The sequence below is a fragment of the Syngnathus floridae genome, chromosome 20 (genome assembly GCF_059516105.1).
Source record: "Syngnathus floridae isolate MCC-2025c chromosome 20, RoL_Sflo_1.0, whole genome shotgun sequence".
NCBI classification, from domain to species: domain Eukaryota; kingdom Metazoa; phylum Chordata; class Actinopteri; order Syngnathiformes; family Syngnathidae; genus Syngnathus; species Syngnathus floridae.
Genome location: NC_142432.1, coordinates 2,640,268 through 2,667,582, shown reverse-complemented (window position 1 = coordinate 2,667,582; position 27,315 = coordinate 2,640,268). Strand labels below are relative to the sequence as shown.

The window sequence follows — 27,315 nt, the reverse complement described above, 5'->3', positions numbered from 1 at the left end:
AAGTAATTGGATTTGGGCATTGTTGCAGCTGTATGTATTCTATTGATTGATTTTCAGGAACTAAAAAGTATAAAATATGCTATACAATTGAATTCCTGGTAGAATTTTTTTTTGCTGGAGTGAATATTGATTGAATAAACTTCATTATATTTTAGAACTGAAATATCTGTACATTCTTTGAATGTTTTCGCTGCTTTTATATGCAGTTAGTCAATTTCTCAGAAGATATGAATGACAGTACGATATGAAACAAACTGGATCGATTTAAATTTCACCTGTGAAAATGATTTATTTGAGTATTAGTCTGATGCCTTCATTATACAAAATGTTGCAATGTTTCAGTACAGATGTCACACACAACACCAAATTTAAAGAGAATACTCAAAACTTTGAACAGCTTATCAGACAAGACTACATTGAAGTGAAGTACATTCTACTTTCAAACACAACAGAAACTTGGATGGAAAAAAAAGGCATCCTGAGCTTTTACACTTTTGCTACAACCAATTTCCATCTTTGAAAACAGAGACCATGTCGAGTCACAGGTCTTTATCATTCAACACCTATTTGTATTTCATCTATACCAATATCCCCACAGTCAATAGATTTACAATAGATGAATGAAAGGAAATATTTCTATATATAATTTGATTTTCTTTTTCAAATTCATGTGACTCAAGTTCAATTTGAAGAGATGGAGGAAACCCACTTTGAATTGAATGTCATACATGGCACAGATTTTACAAGTACAATAAATCTCGGGCCTCCGTCTTTTCAAATAGAAAACAAAACATGCAAATGTACACGTTGTACAGACGTTATTCTTTACATTTGAATCCATCCGAAGCACATATTCACCACCCTCATATCTCCAAAAGTTCTATATATTTAAACGGTGATTCTATAGGTACTACTGTTTGGAATTCGAGGGATGAGCTAGGCCTGCCCTTCAGTGCCCACACATCATGCTCCCAGGCTAGAAGTCTCTTGATGAGCAGCCGTCTCTGATGTTTCCGCAAAGCTTGGCACGCTATTAGTCTTTGAACCGCTGTGCTAAATCAAGTTCATGTCCTTCTCCTCTTTTTGAGAATCCGGCTCAACTGTTTAAGCTAAAGTTGAGGAGAAACTCACAGGCAAAAAAACAAAACAAATAACCACAGGTCTAAATGTTGAGCACTGAGCAAGTAGGACAATATGTGCTTATCTCCTTGCATGGCAATTTATTCATTATTAAACTTGGCTTGACAGTATAGTGTGAACTTAAAAACCACTAGTCTGCTCAGTGTGGTTGATTCTGTCTGATGTGTAAAATAAAAATTGAAGAACAGCATCATTTAATTAATAAACCCTTTGCAGGGTGCGGTCAGACCACTTCCACTCCGTTAATTTCACGATTTATCTATGTCGTTACAAATAAGCCACAAAACCAATAGCAGTGTAAGAGAGTGAGGTACATGTTGGTTTTACTAACAGACATACTTTTAAGGTTAAACAAATTCCATTAAAACACCTGCAGCTTATAGTGCGGCTTATATAAGAACAAAAAAAGGATTTCCCCCTAATTTTAGCTTTAGTCTTATATTCAGGTGCGGCTTAAAGTCCAGAAATTACGGTACTATAGCAACCAAGGGCAGCATCAATTCTATTTTCTGACTTCGGAAGTCCAGGATCTCTCTTTTGAGCATTTGGGGCGAAGGAGTCTGCCGTCAAAGCAACTCCCGAGTACTTGATGGTAGTCGCTGTCTATCAATTATTCTCATCTCCTCGACTCTCCTGCAATGAGTCCAGGGTAAGTCCCAGGACAGACTGGCCTTCCCGATTAGCCTGTACAATTTGCCCCTGTCAGCAGCAGTCCTTGTAAAATGCCAAAAGTGAGTCAGTCATGCACGTCCTCAGAAGGGCCCACTGAACGCCGTAAGACCCGAGCCTCCTCAGCAGAATCAATTTGCGCTTGTCTTTTTCGAGCAGTCACAGTACAAAAAAACCCCAGATGAGTCTTGTTTATTGTTCCGGTGAACAACTGATTTGTTGTAAGACCTTCCCTTGGATGTTCATCAGTGTTTGGAAGGCTGTGTCTCTTTGACTGGGCCTGTAGAAATCCACCTCCATCTTCTCCGTGTCGATGTAGAGCCGCGCCACTAAATCGGTTCTCTGAACTCCCTTGTGATCGTCATCCCTGACACGACTGACAATAGCAGTCATCACAGATCTTCTGCAGGTGGCAGCAGTCAGAGCTCTACGTGAAATCTGTAATGTACAAGGTGAAGAGGAACGGAACAAGGACTGTTCCCTGCGGGGATTCACTACTGTCTCCCTGGAAGTATGAGAAAAAATATGATCGGCTTGCTTCTAGATACATTATCGGGGATAGGCAGCTTTAAAAAAATAATACTCCCTTTGATCGGCTTGCTTCCAGATACATTATCCGGAATAGGCAGCTTTAAAAAAATAATACTCTGCTTAGTACATGAACATTTTTCCATTAGTCACCTATGTAGATGATTTTTTTTTTGTGGGTACTTTGGCTCCGTCGCACCTTCTAAAAACATCCAACTTGTCCATAGGTGTGAATGTGAGGGTGAACAGCCTCTTAACTCAAGTAAGATGTGATAAGCTCCAGCACCACCCTGAAGCGGAAAATGAAATCTTTGCAACTATTATTTCTTTGTTTATACCTTATTCCATAAGTGAAGCAGAAATGACGATAACCTCTAGAAGAGACAAAGCAGAAGTGGTCTGACATGATGTGAAACCGTCCTTATCTGAAGTCAAAACAGTTTGGCCCGTTTGTGTCAGATTGTCAAAGCGATGAGTTTAGAAATGCTCTGCATGGATCTTTATTACTTTTTAGAGAAGCTGCTCCTCCCAAACAGAATATTCTGTCATAATTCACCCAGGCGTACATTTTATTATGCAACGTGTGTATCAGCGAAATGCAAAATTGGCAAAACTCATTATCCCTACTGGCCAAATACTCTTTGTAATGAGATAGTTATCACACAGGAAGGCATACAATTTAAAAACTGCTCCTTTGATAATAAATGTCTTGGTCAGTTTAAATGAATTCTTCAGCGGTGACATACTTGGAATTATTCATGAATTGTGACATCCATTTTATTCATTCAGAGGGTGCAATACAAATAAAAATGGCAAAGACATGTTTTTTTTTTGTTGTTCCACATCAAAGCTAGCACATTGAAATAAAGCTAAATCTGAAATACGGAAACACTGAACTCCAAGTGCTGACTCGTGTTCAAATAATGTAATACACACCTCCGCTCCTTTAAGCCTTGATCAACAAGCATGCACATTTGTATCACAAACGAGACGTAAATGTATGCACACCAGATCATTTGAACAGCTTAAAGACAAATGAAAGAAATGAGGGAGGGCTAATGGTAACAGTCAAAAAAATGAAATTCTGTTTATATATTTTTTTTTTGTCGTTGATCGGGGCCTATTCACAATGAAAGCCATGAGCCATCCGGTGTCAGTGTCAGCTATGTATACGGCACAAACATTAACGTGTTTCAAATAAAACAGATGTATATATAATTTCATATATATATATATTTATAACACAAATATAGATTCTTCTTTTTCCTTGTTCATTTTGACCAATGAACACATGACCCGGAACAGCGAAACCATAAGAAAGTGATTCCTCCATGTGAGTTATCTAACAGGAGTTCATTTTCACATTGGAGCATTGCACCTTGGCTGATGTAACCATGACCTTTGTACAAAAGGTAATCCATCTGATTCTAAGGAGGCAGATTTTTTTCTTTTTTTTTTTTGTAGTGGCTAATAATAATGTGCTCGGTGCAAGAGTAGTAGTGGCTGGCAAATGAGGCTATACGGTGAAGTCCGCATGGTAGTGTCGGAGGAGGACGTAAAACAAGCAAATCTCTTGTTCGCTTTAAGAGCAAAACAGAGAGAATGTGAGATCTGGTTTCAACCAAGTCAGTTCCTCATACATATCCCCTCTGCATATTATAACAAGGCCTCCCTCACCAAACCGTAAGCCAGAAGGATGACAACTAGTCGGTAGCAGGCTGATATTCTTGTTCCTGTGAAAAGAAGAAACACAAAAAAGTTCAATTAGCCACACGCTAAAAATACGATGCACAAATCCTGGAAACATGCCAAGCATCTTCACATGAGTTAATTTGAATTAATTTTAAGGCAAGTAAAGTTCACCTCTCTGGCATCCCAGGGCTAACATTTTCTCTTCTTGATTCTGACCTGATTATCATCCGAGATACCCTTTATTTATTTTGCGACCCTAGAGGTTTGGACTCACTGGTTGTAAATATTAATGTTAGGACTAAAAGGTGAAGTTGTTTTACTCTAGAAAGATGTCTGTCTCATTATATGCATGGTGATTCTGGCTCAAAAGCCAAACAAACAAAACTGAATTGTTTTTCTCCATCGTCGAGCTGTTGAAAACTCCCAAATACACATTTGAATATTGCATCTGTGTGTGCTGGGCTGGAAAATATATTTTTCAATTTTGTTCAACTTATACATATTTGCAAAGTTCACCAAAATGTTTTGGCTCAGTGAGACGCTACTGGGAAATATCGAATTCAAGCCTGCGAGGCAATGAGACTCAACAAGACAATGAGGTGAATCACCAGCAACCTCCATGGAGAACTCAAATTGGTTTAGAGCCACTTTGATCTGTCCCCGATGATCCCTGCCTGGCTGAAGAGCTAGCTACGTGTCTCTTCAACATGTTTGCCTTATTGTCTGGTGACTTTGTTGAAAATGATGTTGTTTGAAGTCTGGGCCATTTGTTAATTTTTGGCTCCATCCAACTTTGTAGTTGAAGGAAAATTGCTTTCAGATGTGTTCATCCATTTGTCTCAGTGTGTGTCAATTCTGTGATATACCGAGGCCTGTAGCCTAAATTATTTCATTGACTTCCTTTTTATTATGTTCTCATATAATTCAACAGAAGCAATTCATTAGTGTCGACAGGTTTGGAGATGGGAGGGATTGTTGGGATTTGTCAAGGTTATGCTTTTTATTGTCCACCTGGATTGTTGCCCGTTGAAATAAAATGAACATTTTCATTTGCTATTCAACACTGAGACACTAAGAGGCTTATTGTAAAAGTTCAACAGCTGGAACAATGATTAAAAGGTATGTGTGTGTTGGGTACAAAGATGTTCTGTTTGTTTCAAATCAGTAAGTCGAAAACTCAAATGGCATCGCTGTCGCAGTTTACTAATAGCAGTGCAGAATACCGTATTTTCTGCACTATAAGGCGCACCTTAAAACATCCAATTTTCTCAAAAACCGACAGTGCGCCTTATAATTCGGTGCGCCTTAGAGTGCGGAAAATACGGTAAGTAAATTGTGTTTAACAATGACGAATTGTTTAACCCACTCAAGACCAATCCAGCAATCGTGTCATAATGACCCATGGAAGAATTCTGATATACATGAAATGACATAGCAGTCTGAAAAACAAGCGGCTCGGAATCGCTGTTGACATTTCTAACTGGCAAAGTGACTCATTTGTGCTCATCTGAAGACAAAAGGTTTCATTCCACTCTCGTCGCCTCTGAGATTTGTTAGGAAAGGAGGAACGATGGAGGGCAAGATCAGACAACAACTGATACTGGTTTGGGGGGGGGGGGTGAAAAAATGTCATGTTGTCAAATTTCTGTAATACTTACAGACTCAGTATTGAATGTCACTGCAACCAGTTCATGTAATGATGCTCATCTTCCCAGAACGTGATAAAAACCGTAATGGGTTCCACCTTTCTTCCTCTTAGCCAAGGTGCCCACGGCTGCCATGGGGGCGCAACCCACCGAGGCGCATTTATCAGTGTCAAACATACAGCACAAGCGATACGCCGCAACAGAGTTGTCAGCATATTCTTGAGTCTGATAATCTACGGCAGCGCAGCCCTGGGGTTCATTGAACTTCTTTCCATCGTTGGGCAATAATCTGCGTTTTGCTTCAGGTGCAGGAGGTCTTTCCAGCCCGGAGCAGAACTGACAATGTTTAAACTGCCTGACCGCTGGGGAAATGATTGGCATTTAAAGGTGGGCCACTAAAATGACTGAAATTAGTTTGATAGGGAGAGAAATGAAAAATATGGAGGTAATGAGAATTTAATCTCCTGAGGATAAAATTGTGGACTATCGCACTACAAGGGCAGCTCTGCTTTGACAGGCTGAACGAGAAAAAATAATCGACTGCAAAAGTGACTATAAAAAAGAGCAATATTGCTTTTCATTTATCAGTCAAATTTGAAAATAACTTGTGAATTTAAATCATTACTGAAGCCACTTTCACGTCCAAATGTGTCAAATCCACAAAGTTAAAATCCAGCCACAGTTTGGCTTTAGCCAAAAGTTCTTCTAATTAACCAGCAGATAAACATTTGTTTTGATAGATATGATTAATATCCTTCTGTCATAGCTTTCAACTGTTATTTTCTTTAATATTGTTAAAATGTATTATTTTTTAACATGGCCACCTTTTCTGCAATACATATTTCCTTTCTATCTCTGCCTCCGAGAATTTATTAAGTTTATGTACATAATATAGGGGCCATAGGTCATATCATAACAAGGCTTTACTTATGCAATATATGGTTTATTTTCATTACGCACAATATATTCTATATCCAATGTAAAAAAATTGAATACGCATTCAGACGTAATTAACATTGAAATGTGGAGTTAAGCAAGCACCTTATTGACAAACAGCCTTGGGTGAAGATGGAAAACACAAAGAATCATTCTAATTCAATAGCTGTAATAATAAAGCTGAATGTGTTTTCTCATTGGCCGGGGTCATTGTGCTTTGACCTTCCCGTTGTATCGTCTATGTACATGAGTTGTCTTCACCATCTGGTCGAGAAAACAGCTATTCAGTTGTTTACAATTGTTTGCCAGATTGCATTCGTGCTACTCACAATTCCGAGGTCCTATTTACGCAATATCATAATGAGAATTTACATTCACATCGTTCAAGTAGCATGTCAACGGTTCCTTTAAAATCTTTATATTGACCAAGACAGCGCAGTGGATCGTGGTTGGAATATTTTTATCTGTGGAGGAGATCTCAATTTGTATCGTTGCTGAGGTGTCTGAGTTCATTTGGAGTGTCTCCATACGTGCATAAATAATCACTCGGTTTTAATCTGGATGACTGAAGTGCGGAAATCCTTCGAATTGAGACATTTCCATTTTGCTCACCCGGACTCAAGCGTGAGACATGCATTAATCAGAGCACACAGAGCTCCCTTTGTTCTTATTTTCAGCACCTATGCACACTATCTATTCAGCTTGATCAAGACTCTCACTGATTTTGACCTACGACTGTTTCCTCATAAGTAGATTTCTCCTCATTTCTAGCTGGGTGATTGGGGAAATTAAGTCAATTGAACTGTTAATAAAATCTTTTTGTTCTTCCCTCTGGATGTTTAATGAAATGACACAATTGATTTAGTGCATTTCTACCGTCGGTCTGTCTAGTGTAGACAGTTGACTGCTGTCCATCTTCTCTGAGCCCATGTAAAATATTTGAATATAACCAAATTGCTTTGACTTTAGCATAATCAAATATTTTTTAATAATAATAATAATAATAAACAGTCCTCATTGATATACCTGAGCTGGGGTTGTGTTTATCCGTATTGGAGGATGTGTGGGAAGAAGATGAGGAGTCCACCCTCTGATCTGAACTCATGCTGTCTTGACCCAAAGATGAGACGGACTTTCTCGGTTTCTTGTCTGTCAGGTGCAGGGGGGAGCTTTTCTTGGGAGGCGGCAACGGACGTCTCGCTCTGGCGGAGGCATTGACCCTCAGCCAAGCTTGGGCTTTGTAATCCACAATCTCTCCATAGTTGGCCTGTGTCACACGACACTCATACAAGCCCTCATCACTTTTGCCGACTCTGGAGATCTGGAGCTTGTGGGAGATATCGTTGCCCTGCACTTTGACTGTCTGTAGGAATAAGCGGAAGAAAACAAATGTCATTACACTGAAACATTCTGTTCTACATATAGCGGCACAAAGATTGGCAGTTGCAATGCATACGCGGCTAGTGCAGGAAAAAGGATGTTAGCAGCTGATTGAATGAATGGAAGCTATTTGATGCTGATAATACCCTGGCTCGATCTTCTGCTGATTAGCTCTTCTGAAAGGTGTTGGGAAATCAGTTGCTATTGTGTGTTCGCTGCATGCATCACTGACGTTCTAATATAAGTTGTTGTTTCCTGCTCATATGCCATGCCATGAATTTACTCCCGTTAGGTTTAAGTTTCAAATATATTTTAGTGTTTAATTGTATACTATCATAATACATTTGGGATATTTTATTTATTTTTTTAAGTATAAAAAATAGAACACTACATGGGATAGCAAGAGATTTTTTTTGTACTTTTTCACATTTCATTCGCCTTGATTGTCAGAATATTTGAAGGGTGTTGATGGGCTGACAGATTTAAAATACTCAGCCGTTATGACAGGTTTTAGAATTGGAAATGGAAAAAAAAATGTTTTTTTCTGTCTGATCCAAGCAACACAAGGAAATTCCAGTTCTCAGTCTGACAGTGATGACAATAATTAAAATAATCATGAAAATTAATTTCACCCCTTATGAGAACATGATGGATGGATGGATGGATGGATGGATTCCATATCATGGCAAAAATAATTGAGCTATACATCTTCGAAAGTGGCTATATACTCCCTCTCATTTCATTAGAACATAGAAAAATAATCTCAGGGCAGTAAATGAGTTTTTTTCTCTCCCAACCATTTAACAGTAAGCATCTACATAAGTACTTCTAAATTGTCCAATTTCTGCCAATCACTACTGTGATTGAAATTATAATTGGACCTTGAGAAGCACTGGCTTAATGGTTTTGGACTTACACTGATTTTTGTCCCCTCGTCATCAGGATGAGGCTCTGGTGTTATCTCCATCTGTGAACAAAGAAGCAAAGACTATTAGGATTGTGAAAGCAGCCAATCCATATAACCAGTAATGGCTACATTATTTTGGGACTAAATGTAGCTACGACCCTATCATTAATGACAAACCTGATACTCCAGCGACAAAAGCTCTCTCCATAATTCCATTGCAGAAGTTTTTGAACACAAAGCATAATTATGGTTTTACTGCTCAGAGCTAATACGTCCATGTTCTCTTTGGTAGCCATCTCCTTAATTGCCCTCACAGGATTATGATAGTATATCTATTTATTCCGCATGCAGTATGACTCATAAAACTATAAAAAACAATAAGTGGGAAATACTGAACATAAATCTTTTCACTGCCACTTAAAAAACAACTACCGTATTTTCTGGGCGATAAGGCGCACCTAAAAACCTAAACTTTCCTCAAAAGCTGGCAGTGCGCCTTATAGTCCGGAAAATACGGTAAATACAAATGTTCTTGTATGTTAAATACTGCAAAGCAGATTATTTTTATTATTATATTGTGGTATTGACTATATCATAGTGAACCTATGCAATTAAATTTAGATTAACAGTGAGTCCACCAACTTCACGATAGTTAGATGTGATAAAAAAAAAAAACCACGACTACTGCCTCCCTTGACTGGAATGAAAAGAGAAGGGCAGGAGAAGGAGAAGTCGGCTACTTATGAGCATTTGCTGCAGTGAACACTCTTTCAACTGCTGTGATTAGCACACAAGAAACTAGTGGCGCTCTCCGGAGGATGCTCTATAGACAGGTGATTAATGAGCAGAATTACTGCTGGATCCGGTTTTCTCTGTCCGCGTGTAGCGTGACTCTTACATCTTGATTTCACAGATGGACTTGACATCCTCCATTGTATTGAAGAGATGTCTTTAATGGGGAAGCATAATTCATTGCCCTCTGTCGTGGCATTAGACCGTTTCATGTCATTAATTTCAGCTTCTCCTTTTACAAACTTCACAGCAGTTTTATGGGCTTGCTATGCAGTCTATATTTGTCACATGAGAACGATAAGCAAGTATTTCACTGGAGGGGAACTGGGCTACCTGGTTAGATTTTTAGAAGGCATTCGACTTTGTCTCACTTTGAAAAAAAGAAGTTTCATTCAAAATTTGCGATTCCTAATTACCGGCTCTTATTTTTTTCTTCACATGAATCAAAGAAGCGAGGAACACGGTACACCGATGACTCATTGAAGTCACCATTAATCACTCATCATCAATCATTCTAGTACCCATCTATAAGAGATATTTCTGGATGCGATGAGGTCTATTTTTGCTTTCAACCTGTTTCCCCACGTGAAGTTTCTGACTCGTCATTATTTCCTCCTTTCATTTACATTTCCCTCTATATTATCACACCAGTGCTTTTTTTTTTTTAGTCAAAGCCAGGACCACTTAAAAGTATCTCAAATTCAATCTTACGTCTCCGTGCTTTGTGAATACTCGGCCATTCTTCATAAAAAAAAAAAGATCTCATTGACTACTCATAAAATATGCGCTACAATCACCGGGCATAAAAAGCTTCAATGCCATCCTGAAACTCAATTATCACATAAAGAAAAACTGCCATCACTTCAATTGGAGTCGAAATGAGACAATTCGCTCTTTCTGTGATTTGTTTTACAAGCGTTACATGATGATTGACATTCACGGCCAGTTAAGTCTGTGATCAGAGTATCACTCGGAAATATTACACGACACTAGCGCTCGGACAAACTGCTTTGTGTATGCAAAAACTCCTCAGTGTGATATTGGGGGCATACGTCCATATTAATTCAACCATACCTGTCCAAAGAAGGAAATTAATGTGCATAAATTTGTACTGATAGGACGTTTTCATGTTGGAATCTAATCAGGATTGTGAGTCAGCTAATGAAAGCACTTTGATGTGAGCCTTGAATAAATGGAAGGATAAAGCAAGCATTGTTCTTCCTCTGGGGAACTTAACACGAAGGGGTTCCCTTCTCTCGGGGTTAACAAATAGAGACTAGAGAGGAGGGAAGACAGCTGGGTGAAGTGTCAACCTTTAAGGAAAAAAAAAATCCACAATTCAGATGTTAATTTCCAAAGTAAATCAGTGACTTTCAAAAGCCCCCCCCCATTGGTTTGAGGGGATGGCATACTTAATCCAAGTGTGTCATACCACTGTGTGCTTAGGTTTGTGCTTAAACAGAATGAAAAGGCACAAAGAAGAGAATTAATCACATTAATAGAACATTACCAGGCGATGGCACAAAGAAATGTATTTAGAAAGCCGTTTGGGAGAGAGGATTTGTTGGAATCTTCCATATTTAAAAAAAAAAGATTCCACAAACACACCCTTTTCATACCACACGGAGAATAACAAGTGTAATGTTATAGAGAGCATTAATCACAGTAGAAGTGAACTGTAAAGAGACGCCTAATTAGAGTGCTCACTGATTCCTGCTTGAAGATGTTTTTGGGTCTAAGCTTAGTTGTTAACCCTAATTACAGCCCACAGTTGACAGGAGTTCTTTTCACATGCAAACACTAATCCTCTTCACAGCCCATTGGTTTATGACAAGGGATATGTTAAGCCTAGCCTTCAAAGCCTTCAATTGTACATGTAAATACATGAAAGGACACTATTACTTTATTCAGTGATGAAGAAATGTTCCCTTGATGAGTTTGATATTGGAGAAAGTTAAGATGAAATAAAGTCTCCCGATGATACAAGTCAAAGAATGGCTACAATGATAATCCATTGTCTTTCAAAAAATGATTGGCATCATACTTTACGTTGGAAAATAGTTTATGTCCAATTTACTTTTTTTCCTAATTTACATATTTTTCTAAATTCTATCAAATGAATATAAAAATAAATGAGCAAATTTAATGTGTATACTTCAACATCCTTTTTATGACATGCTATAGGAAGTTTTGTATTGAATTTGCATAACCAATAAATAAATTCATTCACTCAACATCCTTTTATTAAATTACCTCCTATAAAATAAATATTGAGTACCTTTCATAGATGACGCAACCATTTTTTTCCGACAATATTATTTCACTGTGTGACCTTGTATATGCTATTGCATGCAGATGCATCAGTCCCTTCTGTATCCAATAAATTATCCTTCAAATAATTACATTAATTAAAGCACACTAAGATTCTAGCTTGTATTTACTGTAAGTGAGCTGCTTTTCACTTAATTAGTTCATTACCAGCTTGCCAAATGAAATGGCTATATTCACATTAATTAAACGCAACCATGCAGTATGAGACGGGCCGCTCAATTAACAAGCCTTACTTTAAGATAAAGATGACACTTAAATAATACAACTACAGGTATTGAGTTTGCAGCCAAGCCTTTTACACGTGCAATATGTAAATCTCATTTTCTAATTTGGAAATTCTCACTGGTCGTAATTTGCAGGTTTGAGAGGTTTGGGGTCTCTAAAATCTGCATGTTAGGTTAATTGAAGATCTAAATGGTTCATACAGTGGGTGTGTGATTTATTGAGGTATGCCTGTAATTTATATCACAGATTTTTCTAAATTGTTGTAAAACCAACCCACACCTCGCTTTTAAAATACAGCTCCTTTGTTTTTTTTACAAGGCACTTCTGTTGGCAGCTTTATTATTGCGCAAGGCAAAAGCCAATACAGCTTCTGACTATTTATGTTTGTGGCAGGCAAGGCTAGAACATCAGTAAATATGTCCAAGTTTGAAGCAGAGGATAAGAAATAAGAGGGGTATTAACAGTGTTTCTTAAAAGGAAGTTATTGTTGCTCATCATTTAAAGCTGGCGGCAACTGTAAAGTAACTGTAAACATTCTCAAGACAAAACAGCACAACAGCAAAACTAAAGGAAGAATATTCAAGGATGGATGGTGACAAGCCAGGGAAAGCATGGAAATCTCCTGAAGAGATGAAAAATAAATTAAATTTTTGTCCTGATTGGCTAATTTATTTCTATGGTGACAAAAGGTCACGCTTTATAATGTTTCATTTCATTTTGTCCATGATATTCTGTCTTCTTACCATCTCATAAATTATAATGCATCAGCATTATTTCAAAATAGCGGTAAAGCATTTGGATTCAAGGCCTGCTGATGATCTTGCAGGTGATGTAAATTTCAGGAGAGGCGTTTCAAAGCGCCGCACAAGGTTGTAGTCATCTTACTGTAATCTATTATGCAAGGCTGATCAAGAGAACCCCAAGGGCAGGTAAAATAAAGGAGCAGAATCTGAAAAAAGCCTTTGAAATCATAAATGAAAGTGCCGAAGACATTCATATTTATTTCAAATCAGAAACAGTGGCAGCTGGTTAATAGAGGGCGCTGAAACGCAACTGTGTCACCTGAAATAAGACAAAAAATTAAAATAAAAACCTAAATGCAGGAAAGCGAGGGGTGCAGTTCAAGAATAATTTCATTCAACAAAAAGGCAAAGCAATGAACTTGGATAATCCAAAACATTAAATCAGCAGAAGCACAAAGTCACCAGGTTCAGAGTAGCAAAACAACTTGACACATGAACCGACATGAACTGAAAGGAAGCAGGGAACAAAATACAAACAAAGTGACGGCACAACGAGAAACACCCGGATAAGAGACAAATTGTCGGAGGCAGCACAGGTGGACGCCGTAACTTAACCCGACAGACATTGATGCAAGGGAAACCAGAAAAACCTGAAACTAAATTCCAAACAAAACCAAGTCAAAGTCTTGAAAGTCTAAATGCTGTCTTGCAGGTTTCCAATTACCAAAACTCACAAGAAAGAAAAAAATGGTTAGTTTGGGGATTTATTATTTTTTTTTTAAATTAAGATTCTCCAAATCTGATTTCAGGCTTTCAAACGTAATCTCTAGTCCTTTATAAACGCAGACTGATTTATCTTTCATTTTTAATCGAAATACGATATTTGCAAATATTTGCAGCTGTAGTTTTAAATCTGTTGAAAAGCGACACATGCTTCTTCTTGGAAACTAAATACTGCTTCTCTTTTTTTTGCCACCAGGGTCATGAGGCTTAAAAACGCATTTAAAAAAAATGAGTCGGTCTTTATCATTCCAAAGATGTTCTATCGAAAAATGATGAAATAAAAGGAAAGGAATTTTCCGTCTTTTGATGAAAAAAGGATGACCATGGCGGAATATTCCACGGGACATAATCTCAAGACCTCTCAAATATTTTCAGACATCTTGCTTTGAAAATCCTTGTGATGAAATACAACGAAAAGCAATGAGCGACGAACGTAATAAGATTTTGGCGTACTGAATCGTCACCGAGGTCTGATATGTTGCTTTGGGGCGGTCCCGATTGATCTAACAATGACGGGCGCTTATAACACACGTGTCCATATCAGTGTACGATCACTGTTATGACTGCTCTACTGCAACAATAGATTACATTTAATATCCTCGGACTGCTATCCAGCCAGCGGGCTTAAAAGCAATTAACGCCAAAATCAATACCCCGAGTCAAAACACTGTGACAGCTCTATTATCCCTGGATGTAGGAGGCCGAGTGGGGTCCTGTTTTTTTTTTCTCGTGTACACTCGTGCATGTATCACACTTACGGGGAACAGTTTTACTTGTGAAACTGATTCTTAGAACTTTTTGTTGTAAATGGGAAGTTCTGAACCATTTGGGTGTCATTGTAAGAACAGATTGCAAACAGTAGATGATTATCATCTGAGATGTTCCCACCTCTCCAATCCCTTCTTTAATACAATCCTTTCTTTTTACCCCTCTTCTTTTCTGTAAGCATCAATCTTCTGCTATTGAAAAGCAGCCCGTCATCACATCAGCACTGGCAGCACTTTTATCTAATCACACTTTCTAATATGCTGCAGCTCTAGCCCTTCAATGAACCAAAGGTAAAAAAAAAAAAAAAACTTTTAGCCTGCATTTGTTCATTTTGACACATCATCTTCTGCTCCATTGACCAAGTGAAACCGCACTAGGCTTTAAATGAGCAGGAAGAACTATTTCTAAATGTCTGGGTCCTATTTTGTGATTTTTTTTTTTTTCTTGGCTGGCTTGGAAGAAAACCGCTATAGTTATATTTTTAACAAGCTCCCTTCTCATAAATTCTTTATCAAACATTGATTAATTCAAATGTTGGAAGGACAGCAGAGCAGATTCCCAAATCCGGACGTGTCATTGCGGCGTTTACAAAAACCTTAAACCACAACTCTGATGCAAACATACTGTAAGACAAAATGACTCCCACTATAAATGTTACGATGCATTTTATTCCGCGAGTAGTCTGTTTTTTTTTTCCTTTCCCAATTCACACTGAAACAAACAGCCTGCCATATCAAGAACTACCCCTCCATTTTCTATAGCGCTCGGTTTCATTAAAATTGCAGGTGACCTGAAGTCTATCCCAGATGACCTTAGGCAAGAGTACATCCTGGACTGGTCACCAGGCAATAACGGTTCACATATAGACAAACAACCTTTCAGACTCATCATTATCCGGAACTATCATGGCAGTTTTATTTGGGGAAATTGACGCCATCAAAACCTTCATCCCTGCAATTCACTTGAATCAGAGATCGTGTCTGACTGATGAGGATGTTTTCCCTGCATAAAACGTGTATTAGTTTATATTTTTTTATGTCTTTGTCAGTCTGGTGCTCATAGGAAGTCTCGGGCTCTACAGCTACGATGACACGTTAGCTACATGTCAAGTTTTTGCAGTTTTCCTTCTGCTCTATTACCCTAGAAAATTAATCTGCATGTGACATTTATCATTCCACACAACAAAATAACAGCAGCAAATCCAAAGTTGATGCATCCTCTCATGACTAATTTGTTTTATTCATTTTGATGCCATCAACTAGGGGAGGATTAGACACAGTATAATTAATTTTCAAGAAGTGCAAACCATCTCATGGGTTATTATGACAAGCTATGTCACGTTCTGTTGGGGATGTTTATTGTAAGGAAGGTTCAATAGAGAATGAATTTGTAATAAAATTCCAGAGACACCCTGATAATCAGGCTATTGATATTCCATGCCTTGTAAATGTGTTATCATTTCGATGTATTAAAAAAAAAGGTTAAAATATTAATTTCCTGTACTAAAGACCACAGAATACAATCCATATTTCATATTAGACAACGGTGATTTAATTAAATGTTAAGATGAATCCAAAAGCAGCAGATCATTAGAGAAATTAATCATGATTGCCCATAAAAGTCATCTACATGAGATCTAGCCTCCTCAGGCACAGCATTATGGGGCTGACAAATCATCCTCTTCACTTCTTTGGGGCAGGAGCCAGCTGCCATTTAGAATGGAAAGGAAATTCCCTTGTCTCACATTCTCAAGCCATCTTGGGTTCCAACTTGTAGCTTTATCAATCAAATTGAAAGTACAGCCACTTTGAAAACAGAAATGCCCAAATTCATAAGAAGTAAGTTGAGGAGCTTCATTTAGACAAATCTAGTCATTTGCCGCCATTTTTCGGGCTATTTCAGCAATCATATTTTTTCCGGCGGTGTCATAGATTTTTGCTATTCATGACAGTAGTCATTCCAAGGATCCCGCAAATAGCAGGTGGTCCATTTAAAAGTCTAGCCATGTAGTCCAATAATTAAATACATGAATTAAGTATTTGTCTCTAGTGACTGTCTGTTTTAAATGTTAATGTGTAATTTCAGATCAGTCATTCATAATGAAGACCCTACTGACAATTATAATCCGCTGTGAGTCCCCTGCTTCCAAAAAGGTTTATTGTGAGTTAAAGTCCTGACAAGAAGATGATCCTTTTGATGCCACTATTACTACTCATCAAATATTTAATATGTAATTGTATTCTATTCATCCAAACAATGATCAATCAGCCGAGTGAAAGGTCGCCATCCCGAGACGGAAGCATTCTGTCAAATCCGAATGATTTCAAGGTCCATTGTGAAAAGGAAGTCCTGTGGATCTGACAAGTCGTATCGTGACACTGCATTGGATGAACTTTCCTTCAGTTGACAGTGTAACAGCGGTGTCAGGACTAATAGTGGCAAGATAGGTCGAATCACAGCTCCGAGAGGGTCTTATCTAGCGCTTAGATCTGCTTTTAGTTGGAACGCCGTCACTTTCCGACCCCTCGTATGTGACAAAGGTTTTAACCCCTGTCACGTACAATAGGATGGAATGCAGACTCGAAACTATGTGTGTAGCCCAACGTGACAGGAAGAGAATATTGTATTGCACGACAAAGCGTCAAAGGTCGAATATATATATATATGTGTATATATAGTGTCAGTGGTCATGAGAGTAGATGTTCCTTATCGTTTTCATCAGTGCCCTATGTCAAAGCAAGAACCGTAGAGGTTTTATTAAGACAACTGAGACACGATGATCAAGGTAGCTGAGGTCAAACATCATCACTTGCTACATGCTTCTTATCGCTACGCTGTTTGGTGCAATTTTTCACCTGCTCCTTTTTTTTCCCTGTGAATCAGTGTGGGATGCACATTCTGTTTCTCCAACATATATGGGTGTGCACACTTATGCAATCACATTTTTACATGTGTAGTTTTAGAGGGTTAGGTTTTTTTCTGTTTACATCAAGAGTGTAGGAGATAAGAACTGATGACATCATGGCCAGTGATGTCCATGAGTATCGTGGAGCCTAACAACAAGTTTACAAAAAAAAGCCATTAAGGAATTCTTCAGAGCCTCTTTTGCAATGTTTACAGCTTTATGCAGTGTGGTATCACAATGAGAAGAATTGATCCATAAAATAATTCAAGGGCTTTTACTGCACTCTGAGGAAATAAGTCTCTCGTGAAGAATGTCAACTGCAACCTTCAAACAAACCGCAGTCACACTCCAGCAACTGTGAGACAATAATGGCCAACGCGCTCTTTACTAAACTGTCAACAGAACGAGTGCTGAATTATGGTAAAACAGGTCAACCTCGTTACATTATAGGAGATCATTTGGAACCTGAGAAAGAATATCTTTTTACTCTACTGGATATAAAAAGCAGCTGGACTGCATTTGCAAGGTAATTCACCCTTTGTACATTGACAGCAGCACGCCAAGCGGCTTGTGACAAGCAATTGGTAGCTCAGTGTCTCACGCCATGACACCCGTCTCTGGAGGAATGTAAGGTTAAACCGATAACCTTCAATCTCCTTTGCTTCCCTGCCCATCAGGCCATGCAGTTGAAATATACACGATTAATGAATAATTGAGCAATAACAAGTCGATATCCAGAACATTCTGGTTCGCTTGTGTTTTGGATGAAAGTGTTTTGCATATCAGGAAAAGTAAGGCAATGTAGTTTTTCACTTAACGTGGGCCTTCTTTTTTAATATTTATACATATTTTATATAAAGTACTCATAAACAAATTGGTTGACCCTTCGGATTCTGATTGGTTGTTTTTTCTTAGGTGCGGTGGTTTGTTGTATGTCAAATTAGATGCACATTTTTTGATTTTTCACATATTTATTATATAGACCTATTGTGAGTTTCAAACGTGATACTTTAAGATGAATAGTGGTGTCTCTTACTCTTATCTAATCATAATCTTGCTTGAATGAATCTCAAGCGTCAACTGTCTTCATGTCATTGTCCGACCAAGAAAGAGCCACAGTGTTTTGATACACATGGGAAAGTAAATGTGTATTATTTTGCACGCACGTATGAATCTTTCACATATTTCCCTCGGGGCTTCAAGTACCCTTGTTGCGTCATAACTCCCATATGTTTCTTTCCATCTGCTCTTCCCGTCACTCCACCATCTTATTCATCTAAATGCAGATAATACATGGGTCAAGCAGAGAAGAATGCCATTTTAATTTTTTTGAGATTTGTTGGCACGTACAAGAATCGGATCTTATTGATAAATGGCACCAGGTGAATCTGATCATTAGCATTCCGAGGATGATTAATTTTATGCCAAACATGTCCAAAGCAATGTTCTACCCACCCATTTCCACTCTGAGCTCATCAAAAAGTGATGCTCTTGATGTGACATGATGCTGCTAATAGAGCTTTGATCCCACTGGGTCAAACTGTCACACATTGTATTTCAGGCGTGGAGCCAATCGCACTAAACCAAGACAATCAGTGTGACTTCACCATGAGTGCTGCGACGACGCACTGCAGATGTAACACCACAGCTGCTGTCCCCTTTTGTTATGCAATAAATTGCTTATGTATTTGATAGAAGCCACATCAATCTGCACAAAGGAAATCAAGCAAAGAAAATCCAAACGACGCTACAAACTATAATAACACATCTCGTCACATTTGAATTTCTCAAATTAAGACTTCACTTGAAATAAATTTTTAAATAAAATAAAAACATATAAATAAATATGGAGTTAGGAAAGGCAAAGTCTTGAGTGCTAAATATTTCTTCACGTTTTTACTGAAGGCCCCGGTATACAGCTTGTATTCTAATTAGGTCTGTAATTATTCAGAGTCTGAAAGACCTTCAGACACAAACGAGCATTTGACTAATTAGGTTTATTTTGAAAGTGGCATTGTAATGAACACCTGAACTGAGAAAAGGAGTTAACATACTTGCAAGCAGTACGTTTTCTCATTCTTCTATATCAATAATTGGACTAAAAATAATTTATATACGTGCACCCTGAAACGATGGGCAGTCAATGTTAGTGAATCTATGGACAGGCGTGTTTATTATTACAATCAACTACTTTACAGTCATCTCTGGAGAAAATTACTATCTGAGTCGACACGAAAGTGATTGGTTGGATACGAGAAAGCAAAATTAAATGATCAAATTGACAACACACAGACACAGGAAATCAATAAGCAGTCATGGAAATAAAAACAAGTCGAGGGTGATGGCAGTTTTAGTCATACACTTCCTGGGGGAAATGGTAGAAAGTGCCACTAAAACATTATTGCCTTTAGATGCCACAAAATGGCGCCAAAGCACTTTCTTTACATTAGACATGGATTTTTATAAAGACTCGGAGGGAGCTGAGGAACAAAATGGCCAACATAGGCACTTACATCATCTTGCATCAACCCCAAAAATGTTACTGAAAATGAAATAAAATGAAAAATTAAAGGCGATTCACCCAACTGGGAGTTAGAACATCGTAAGAATTTGCACGACAACGCTGTAAAAGTAGCTGCCATTTGAAAAGAACAAAAGCTTCTGTGACCGATGACTGCACCAGAGCTTCAAGCAGTCTAATAGAACAGGAAGCACCTGTCAGCCCATGTGTGTGTGTGTGTGTGTGTTTCCACCAAAACCCAAGCAGCACCCTGCAGAGAGCCCACTGCAAAGCATTTGGAAAAGCATTATAATCATTGCCGACCTGTGTGGGCTGATGGCAGTAGTTACCGGAATGATGCATTGTACATTACGACTCCAGGTGGCGTTAGATCAGTTCAAGCGCCGGAGGAGCCTCCACTTGGGCGCCAATCAAAGTACCAGTCCAAAAGAGCGCAATATTTAATGGATTCCTTATTGTTACACACAGTTGTAAAATAAAAATGGCTTGCTATGATTAGGTTCCTTTTTTTTTGGTCAAAGAGCTCCAGCGCATATTTTAGGTAATAGTCAATTATAACATATTTTTATTTTAATGGCATGAGCCAGCTTATCCCATACTTAGCTGCAGGGTAGTTTTGCATTATGTCTTCTCTGCTATTTTATTTTTTTATGTGTATCTCACTTAAATGGAAATGTACTTTAACATAGCCCACATCATCACAAGCGGAATAGACTCCAGGCAGTCTTGGAGATATTAAATGTAGAATATTTTTCTTAGAAAGTCAATATTACAAATGTGCATGTTTGGTTCAAGCGAATATTTTTTCGTGTTTGGCTGTTATTTCATATTCTGCAGTGCTATACGTACTGTCAATAAAAATCTAACTCAGTTATTATTCCACAAGGATTATTGTGATACCCAAATAGGGTTGCCCAAAACTGCAAGTAATATTGTTTTATTTATGAACTCAGTGTTTTTATTTGCACACCTCACAATATTTTATAAAGAATTACATTGATTCTTAAGCTTTACGAGTACTATTTGAAAGGATCAGGATTGCTACCTTCCCGTATATAACTCGGCTTTTCTTGTTTTTGTTCCTTATATCCCAGCATAATCCTAAATCAAATAGAATTAGTTGTGGAAAGGGATTGTAAAGATTTACTTTGTGTATCGACTTCATAGCTAACAGAAGAGGTTGGATTAGCTGGGAAAAAGAAAGAATGGGTGATCAACTTTGACATCAGTTGAATCCACACCGTCAGAATAGAAAACTCACAGGTTGGGATATTTTATTTTAAAGTAAAATAAAAATCCTACAGTATGTATCATCGTAGCAGACCTCAATTATTTATCAATATGTGATAAACAACAGCGCGAGAGCCCACTGGATGAATTTGTTTTTCCATATCCAAGCCAGGTTTTATATTGATTAAAATTAAATGACTGACGTTCTTCATCCACGCACTTTACTATCATCAAGGGTATTCTTGTACGCATTCCATTAAGCAGTAGCTTTGCAGAGACATTTTAATATAGCCAACTGGGGCTATATGTAATACTGTGTTTTGTTTTTAATGGGAAATGTCTCTCAGTCTTTCTATCAATAAAAATGCCATTTTGTTTAGGAATATAGAATACATTGATTTAGTGGCGGTTTGAAAAGAGCCATGGCTGCCATACACTAAGTAATGAAGCATCAATTTGGTTGTGTTTTGCAACAGCAAGTAGTTTGCTCATATTATTTCTTCGCTTTTGCTTTGCCTTGAATCAGCATCATCATTGTTGTGGAAAATCCTTTCAGCAGTGTGACTACTTTTTTTTAGGAGAGGGAGGGGGTGAGTCATGCCTTTTTCTACTTGCGTGCGTGTGATTATGTACTGGCAGCATCTCATTTGAAATGCAAAAGAAAAAAAGGAGTTGTTAAAGATGAGTTCTAACAGTGGAATTGTTTTTTTCGTTTTAAGTTGAGTGCATACAGTATGCATCTATTCAAATTCTTCTAGGGACATATTCTGCCATGACAGTTTGTTTCTGGCCATCTCTCAACCAAATGAGTCACGCCAATCATGGCTCCAGAAGTAAGCTTGTGTACACTCGGGAACAATTTGTTCACATTTAGTGAGGATTTTTCAACAATTAAAAAAAAAAAAAAACATTTATCAGTTCTTTGCCACAGCCCCCCGGGTTATAAACTGCTCTTCTGATGTGTTATCGGCCCCAAACAGGCCCATCTACTGGATGTTTGGTAAGATTTAGCTAACTGTCAGAAATAAGGCCAGCACCCACTGAGAAGGACTAATATTTCATTTCAGAATATTTAAATGTAGCTCTCCTATGTTATACAGAATAAGTCTTTATAATAAGAACATTTGCATTTACGTTTTATATCGCAGCTGTAGGCCACGTTGTACTCAATGAATAAAGTATGCGGTAAGGATATCACTGGCATTGTGACATTTACTGAATTATACATATGGAAGTACTTTTGTGTGTAACCTTTCCTAGTGAGCAGTGATCATCATGAGTTAGTAAAAGTCACAAGTATTTTAAATGTGAAATGAAATAAACATTCTCCGGTTATGTTAGTTAATGGTGCAAAAAATCATGACGTATTAACATAGCTAAACGTGAGGTGAAACTAGCTTTGACTTATTTTCCATAACATTCATTTGCTCTGCTAAAACTAATATAAAGAAATAAAGATTCTCTATCCTGTCCGGCCCCGATACCAAATGCCTGGGACCGGTACTGGCCCACAAACCCAAGGTTGTGAACCCCGGCAGAAAAACATAACGAGTGTTGTTCCTCTCTAATAACAACCACAAAAAAAATGAGGTCAGAGCTTGTAGGCCAATGGTCAAGCTCGGTAGAAGACTGCAAACACATCAGGGCATGAATCCATCTTCCCTTGTATCACGTATTGGCAGGCTGATGTGGAGCAGCAGTTATGTAACAACGATAGGATTCAGGGACACTGGATGGCAAAAATCTGCATATTTGTAGAGAAATATCCGAAGACGGTGGCACAACATCGGCCTCGCCCTCATGTTTGAAGTGCACTGCGACAAGACTTTGCACCCTTTTGAAAGAGCACCATTACATGTTGTGCATGTTCTTTCCAACTACAATCTCAAGACAATCATCTTGTCATATAGAAATCTTGTGTTCTCATTACATGTGTACCTAATGTTCTGGCCATTATGTGCAGTTGAGTATTCAAGCTTTTTTTCCACTGTTAAGTAACTCGAGAGCAAATCCACCATATTTGTTGACTTGCTCAAAAAAAAAAAAAAAAAATGCCCTTGGATGTTGAAAGTAAATGCATCAACCCACACGTTCCGCTGCCATCAACATTTTGCTCTGTTCTAATTGCTCCAAATGTCACATTCCTTACGTTGTGATACTTTCTATAAATTCCACTCTCTCTCTTCCCCTACTGGACAAACAAGTAATAAATGCTGGGTTACAGTGTAAAGTCTGCATCAGTAGGCCTCTTAAGCCTAACACCCAAGAGTCATGTGGGATCAAATCCACATCAAAGCCCGGCCAATGATGCTCTAAGAGCTGTGCAACAATGGAACAATAATTAAAGCCTTGTGGATTTCCAAAACATTGTCACACACACACGCACATTTTATATCACCGCTTCTCGTCATGGTGATTGAAAGAGCTCAGCTTGATGTTTGCCACAACAATACGCCAACCTTTTGTGAGGCTTGACTCACGCACAGCTACCTGCCGCACAATACGTAAGCCGCCGTTGCCGTCCGTCTTGAATGCAGCAAACATATTTAAAACACTCTCATCCGCAAAAGCTCGTTGGCTCAAGATCAAGCTGTCATAACCAGCAGCAGCAAAGCATAAGACGCTGGGATGCACTATTTAATGAAAGGAAATGTCAAAATGTGCTATTTGGGGCACTTGTAGGAATTGCTTGGCTCACTCTTGAGTTATGTGAATATCCTAAATGAGGAAAATGTTTTTTGTTTTTAAATCCTTGGATTAATCTTAAATTGATCCATGTCATTTTGCTTAACATGAGGTTGACTTGAAGCACAAATACAAACTTTCGAATCATTTGAAAGTCACATTTTAATTTCCTCTGTGACATGTTTCTGAAGGTTAGTAGCGCTTTTTTTTTTTTTTTTTTTTTTGCATGCCTTAAAGCACAATCATCTTTTTTTTCTTTACCTCTTCAGTATCCACATCCTCCACGGCCTCAGTGGGTTCCGGCACTTTCACGAACCACCACTGGATCTCCAAATAAACTGACGTGGTTCCGCTCTGGAACGCGCACGCCATCTCTATGTTTTGTCCCTCTTTAACCGTCATGTTAGAGGGTAGATCAGTGAAGCGACCTGCAGAAGATTGGAAGGGAGATGTGTGGGGGCGGGAGTTGCAGAGATAATGAGTGAAGGGAAGATGGAGAGCAGGGGAATGAGAGAAATCATTGTGGGGACCATTTGGAGATGTCTGCACGCATAGAAATAATCAGTCATTAAATATCTAAACTGTTTTTTCACGACTTTGCCTCTCTCATCTCCTCGTCCAATGTTCAATAATCCACATAAGCATAAGCTGTTCACTGTTTTTGCATGTCATTGCAAGTATTGCGCAGAGAGCAAGAGAGACAAATGACTTTTGAAGGAAGCCCTGAAGACATTTTGATTAAGAATTCATCTGTTTTTGCTGTGGGCGTCTATAAGCTCGTTGTGTTTAATTTGAATGCCCACGAGAAGCAGTGAGAAAGTGGAATCCAATGCAAAATGAAGGGCAGATGCTTTTCAGGACATTGGACAGTGACACACAGCCGCTGTCCGTGGTGCTGAATGTTTTCGATGAGGTAGATTTGTTTGATCGACGGAGTTTTCTTAGAAATTATGATTTGTATGAGCGTTAAGGACTCGATGCGCTAAAACAGCAGTCACCAGTTGCATTTTTTTTTTTTTTTTTGGAGGGGGGGGCTCCGTCTAACATTGTGATGCCGTTGTCTGGGACGTTTTTATAACCCGTGTCAATCATAAGATTTACTGCTTTCCTCCTAAAGAGCTGCTTTATAAAACACTGCGCACTTTAAAACAGTTTCTCAAACCCTCGTAGCCTTTTCAAGTCTTACCTTCAAAGGAGAATCCAAAATGCACACAAAACCCAGCCAAGAAAATAAATCCAGCGGTATCGTGAGAGGTCCACATCATTGCTGCTAAGAGATTTCTTTACATCAGCTGGAGAGGGCAAGAAAAAGGCGACGGAAGGAGCCAGGAAAAAATCACAAAAAATCAAACAATCAAACAGTTGCTGGCTCGGCGTTTTGAAACGGAGGCTGCCGCAGGTTGAACATGCCGCAAACTAGCGCTGAACTTCTTTCTTTTCTGCGTCTGTTGCTGCGACGACTGGCGACTGCTCGGCTCGACTCGAGTGTGCAAAATAAGCAAGCGGCGAGCTGCGGGACTTGCTGTGCAACACCGGAGAGACGTCAGTCAGTCTGCTGGTGAATCACTGTGTGGCATTCGCGCCTCACTTTTTTACCGAGCTTCTCCTGAGCGCTCCGTCCGTCTTCAGGCTATTCATTTTAAACATCGTCGAGGTTTTCATGCAAATAAACACGTGCCAATTGATCTTGTGAAATGTACAAATGTCAGCATTTACAAGACAGTTTTGCAGATTGACACCTGGCACGTCCAAATCATTTAAATGTTAATTTATATTGAATAGTGTTTAATGCGACGTGGGCGTGGCCAATATTGCAGGGTACTTGAGCTCTGGAAAGTCAGTCTTGAAGCATAAAATAGGGGCGGGGGGGGTGTACCGGCAGGGCAAGTGCACCAAGTCATAAGTCATTAGTATAGAAAGGATCCCACTGGAATATTATTAGTCTCATGGGCAGACTGAGAACATGCAGTCCTCTTGCATTATGCACACTTTGTGCCACTCCTTGGATTTGTGGAAATATATTCAGAGTACAATCTGGGCGCATCCATCTGGATAAATCACCTTTTCTCTTTTATTAACAACACTGACTGGTAAAATTAGGTGGACTACTCCCATGTTGTTGTTTTATCGGCATATTTGGGGTGCTTTTTTTGATTTAAGAGTAGAAATAATTTAGAATTTCCCTTACACCATTACAACAGCGGGGTTGGAAACAAAATCATTTGGGTATCCATAATTGGACCGACCCAGGATTATTTTGACCCGATTTTCTTGGTTGTATATACAAAGCTCTTTTTTGCAAGAAAATCCCCCAAAATTATTTTCTTGGTTGTATTTCTTGGTTGTATATACAAAGCTATTTTTTTGCAAGGAAATAAAAAAAAAAAAGATCAAATCGACCCAACCTCTTGGGTCAATCCAATTTTTACACTTTTTTTAACCCAACAGTTTTAAAAGCGTAACCCAACAGTTTTAAGGTTGAAGGTTATACAATTCGGAACTACTTTTTTTTAAAAATATCCACTCAGGGACTCGTGGTAGAGTGTAGTGCATGTCTTCAACATCATCTTGGCATTTTAATCTCACTGTATGGTGATGATATGCCTCCTCTAACATTTAAATGGGATTATGGGTGGATTATGACATAAACAACTTACGTTGTCACTCAACATATTAGAAATAGACAATAATTGGGTTAGTGTTGCTCATGTCGGCATGGACTGTGATAATCATCTCTTTTCCTTTCCATTGATGAAACTGAAACTTGTATAGGTCATATATATATATATATATATATATATATATATATATATATATATATATATATATATATATATATATATATATATATATATATATATATATATATATATATATATATATATATATATATATATATATATATATATATATATAATTTAATGGTTGCAATCACCTGCCCACTGTAGTGGAACCATAAATACATGGCCCCATAGGTTAAGTCCGACAGCTTATCATAAATTTGACTGCCCAGAGAGCTGTGCATTCCAGTAGTGAAGGACTTTAAGATTCACGTGCCACAAATACATCTGCAAAAAATCCATGCAAACGCATTCTTGCATACCGTATTGCTTCCAGACAAGTTCAAGTTTGGAACCGCTAAGTTCTTTCTGTCTTTACCAGCCAATCTTTTCCTGTGATTACATCATCAATTTCATTCCATTCAAAAGAAAATGACTGTTCATGGGGTTATTATTCTAATATGGGCAGAATAAATTAATTGTATTTCAACTGTCACAGGAAGCTTTCCTTTCAGGCGTATTTGTATGAATGTGCTACATGGGGGGCTCTTTTGAAGTGCACTATGTGAAGGACTCCCCGCCGAGCTTAAACTAGTGGAGGTGGTAGTGGGGAATGGATTTCAAGGAGTGCACCTTTGTAGTTTAAGGTGGTGA

At 38.4% G+C, this 27,315-nt stretch overlaps 1 protein-coding gene and 1 long non-coding RNA gene across 10 annotated transcripts in view; one reads left to right on the top strand and one right to left on the bottom strand.

Annotated features, from left to right (window-relative positions):
• LOC148380735 (uncharacterized) overlaps positions 1-27,315 on the top strand; it is a 183,964-nt gene that overhangs the window by 68,951 nt on the left and 87,698 nt on the right. The gene's annotated exons all lie outside the window — the stretch shown is intronic.
• Positions 264-25,629, bottom strand: vstm2a (V-set and transmembrane domain containing 2A). The gene is made up of 5 exons (XM_088363867.1): positions 25,068-25,629; positions 24,143-24,309; positions 8,908-8,958; positions 7,638-7,974; positions 264-4,070 (listed from the first exon to the last, which is right to left on the bottom strand). The coding sequence occupies exons 1-5, from the start codon at positions 25,144-25,146 to the stop codon at positions 3,994-3,996; spliced, it is 711 nt and encodes a 236-aa protein (XP_088219993.1). The 5' UTR covers positions 25,147-25,629; the 3' UTR covers positions 264-3,993.

Bases quoted from the DNA above. Each gene is read 5' to 3' on its own strand.
- vstm2a (XM_088363867.1), bottom strand. From the start codon at position 25,146: ATGATGTGGACCTCTCACGATACCGCTGGATTTATTTTCTTGGCTGGG. The intron at 24,310-25,067 runs GTAAGACTTGAA...AATCTTCTGCAG, and splicing joins TTTTGGATTCTCCTTTGAAG to GTCGCTTCACTGATCTACCC. The intron at 8,959-24,142 runs GTAAAGAAAAAA...CTTTGTTCACAG, and splicing joins AGGATGTGGATACTGAAGAG to ATGGAGATAACACCAGAGCC.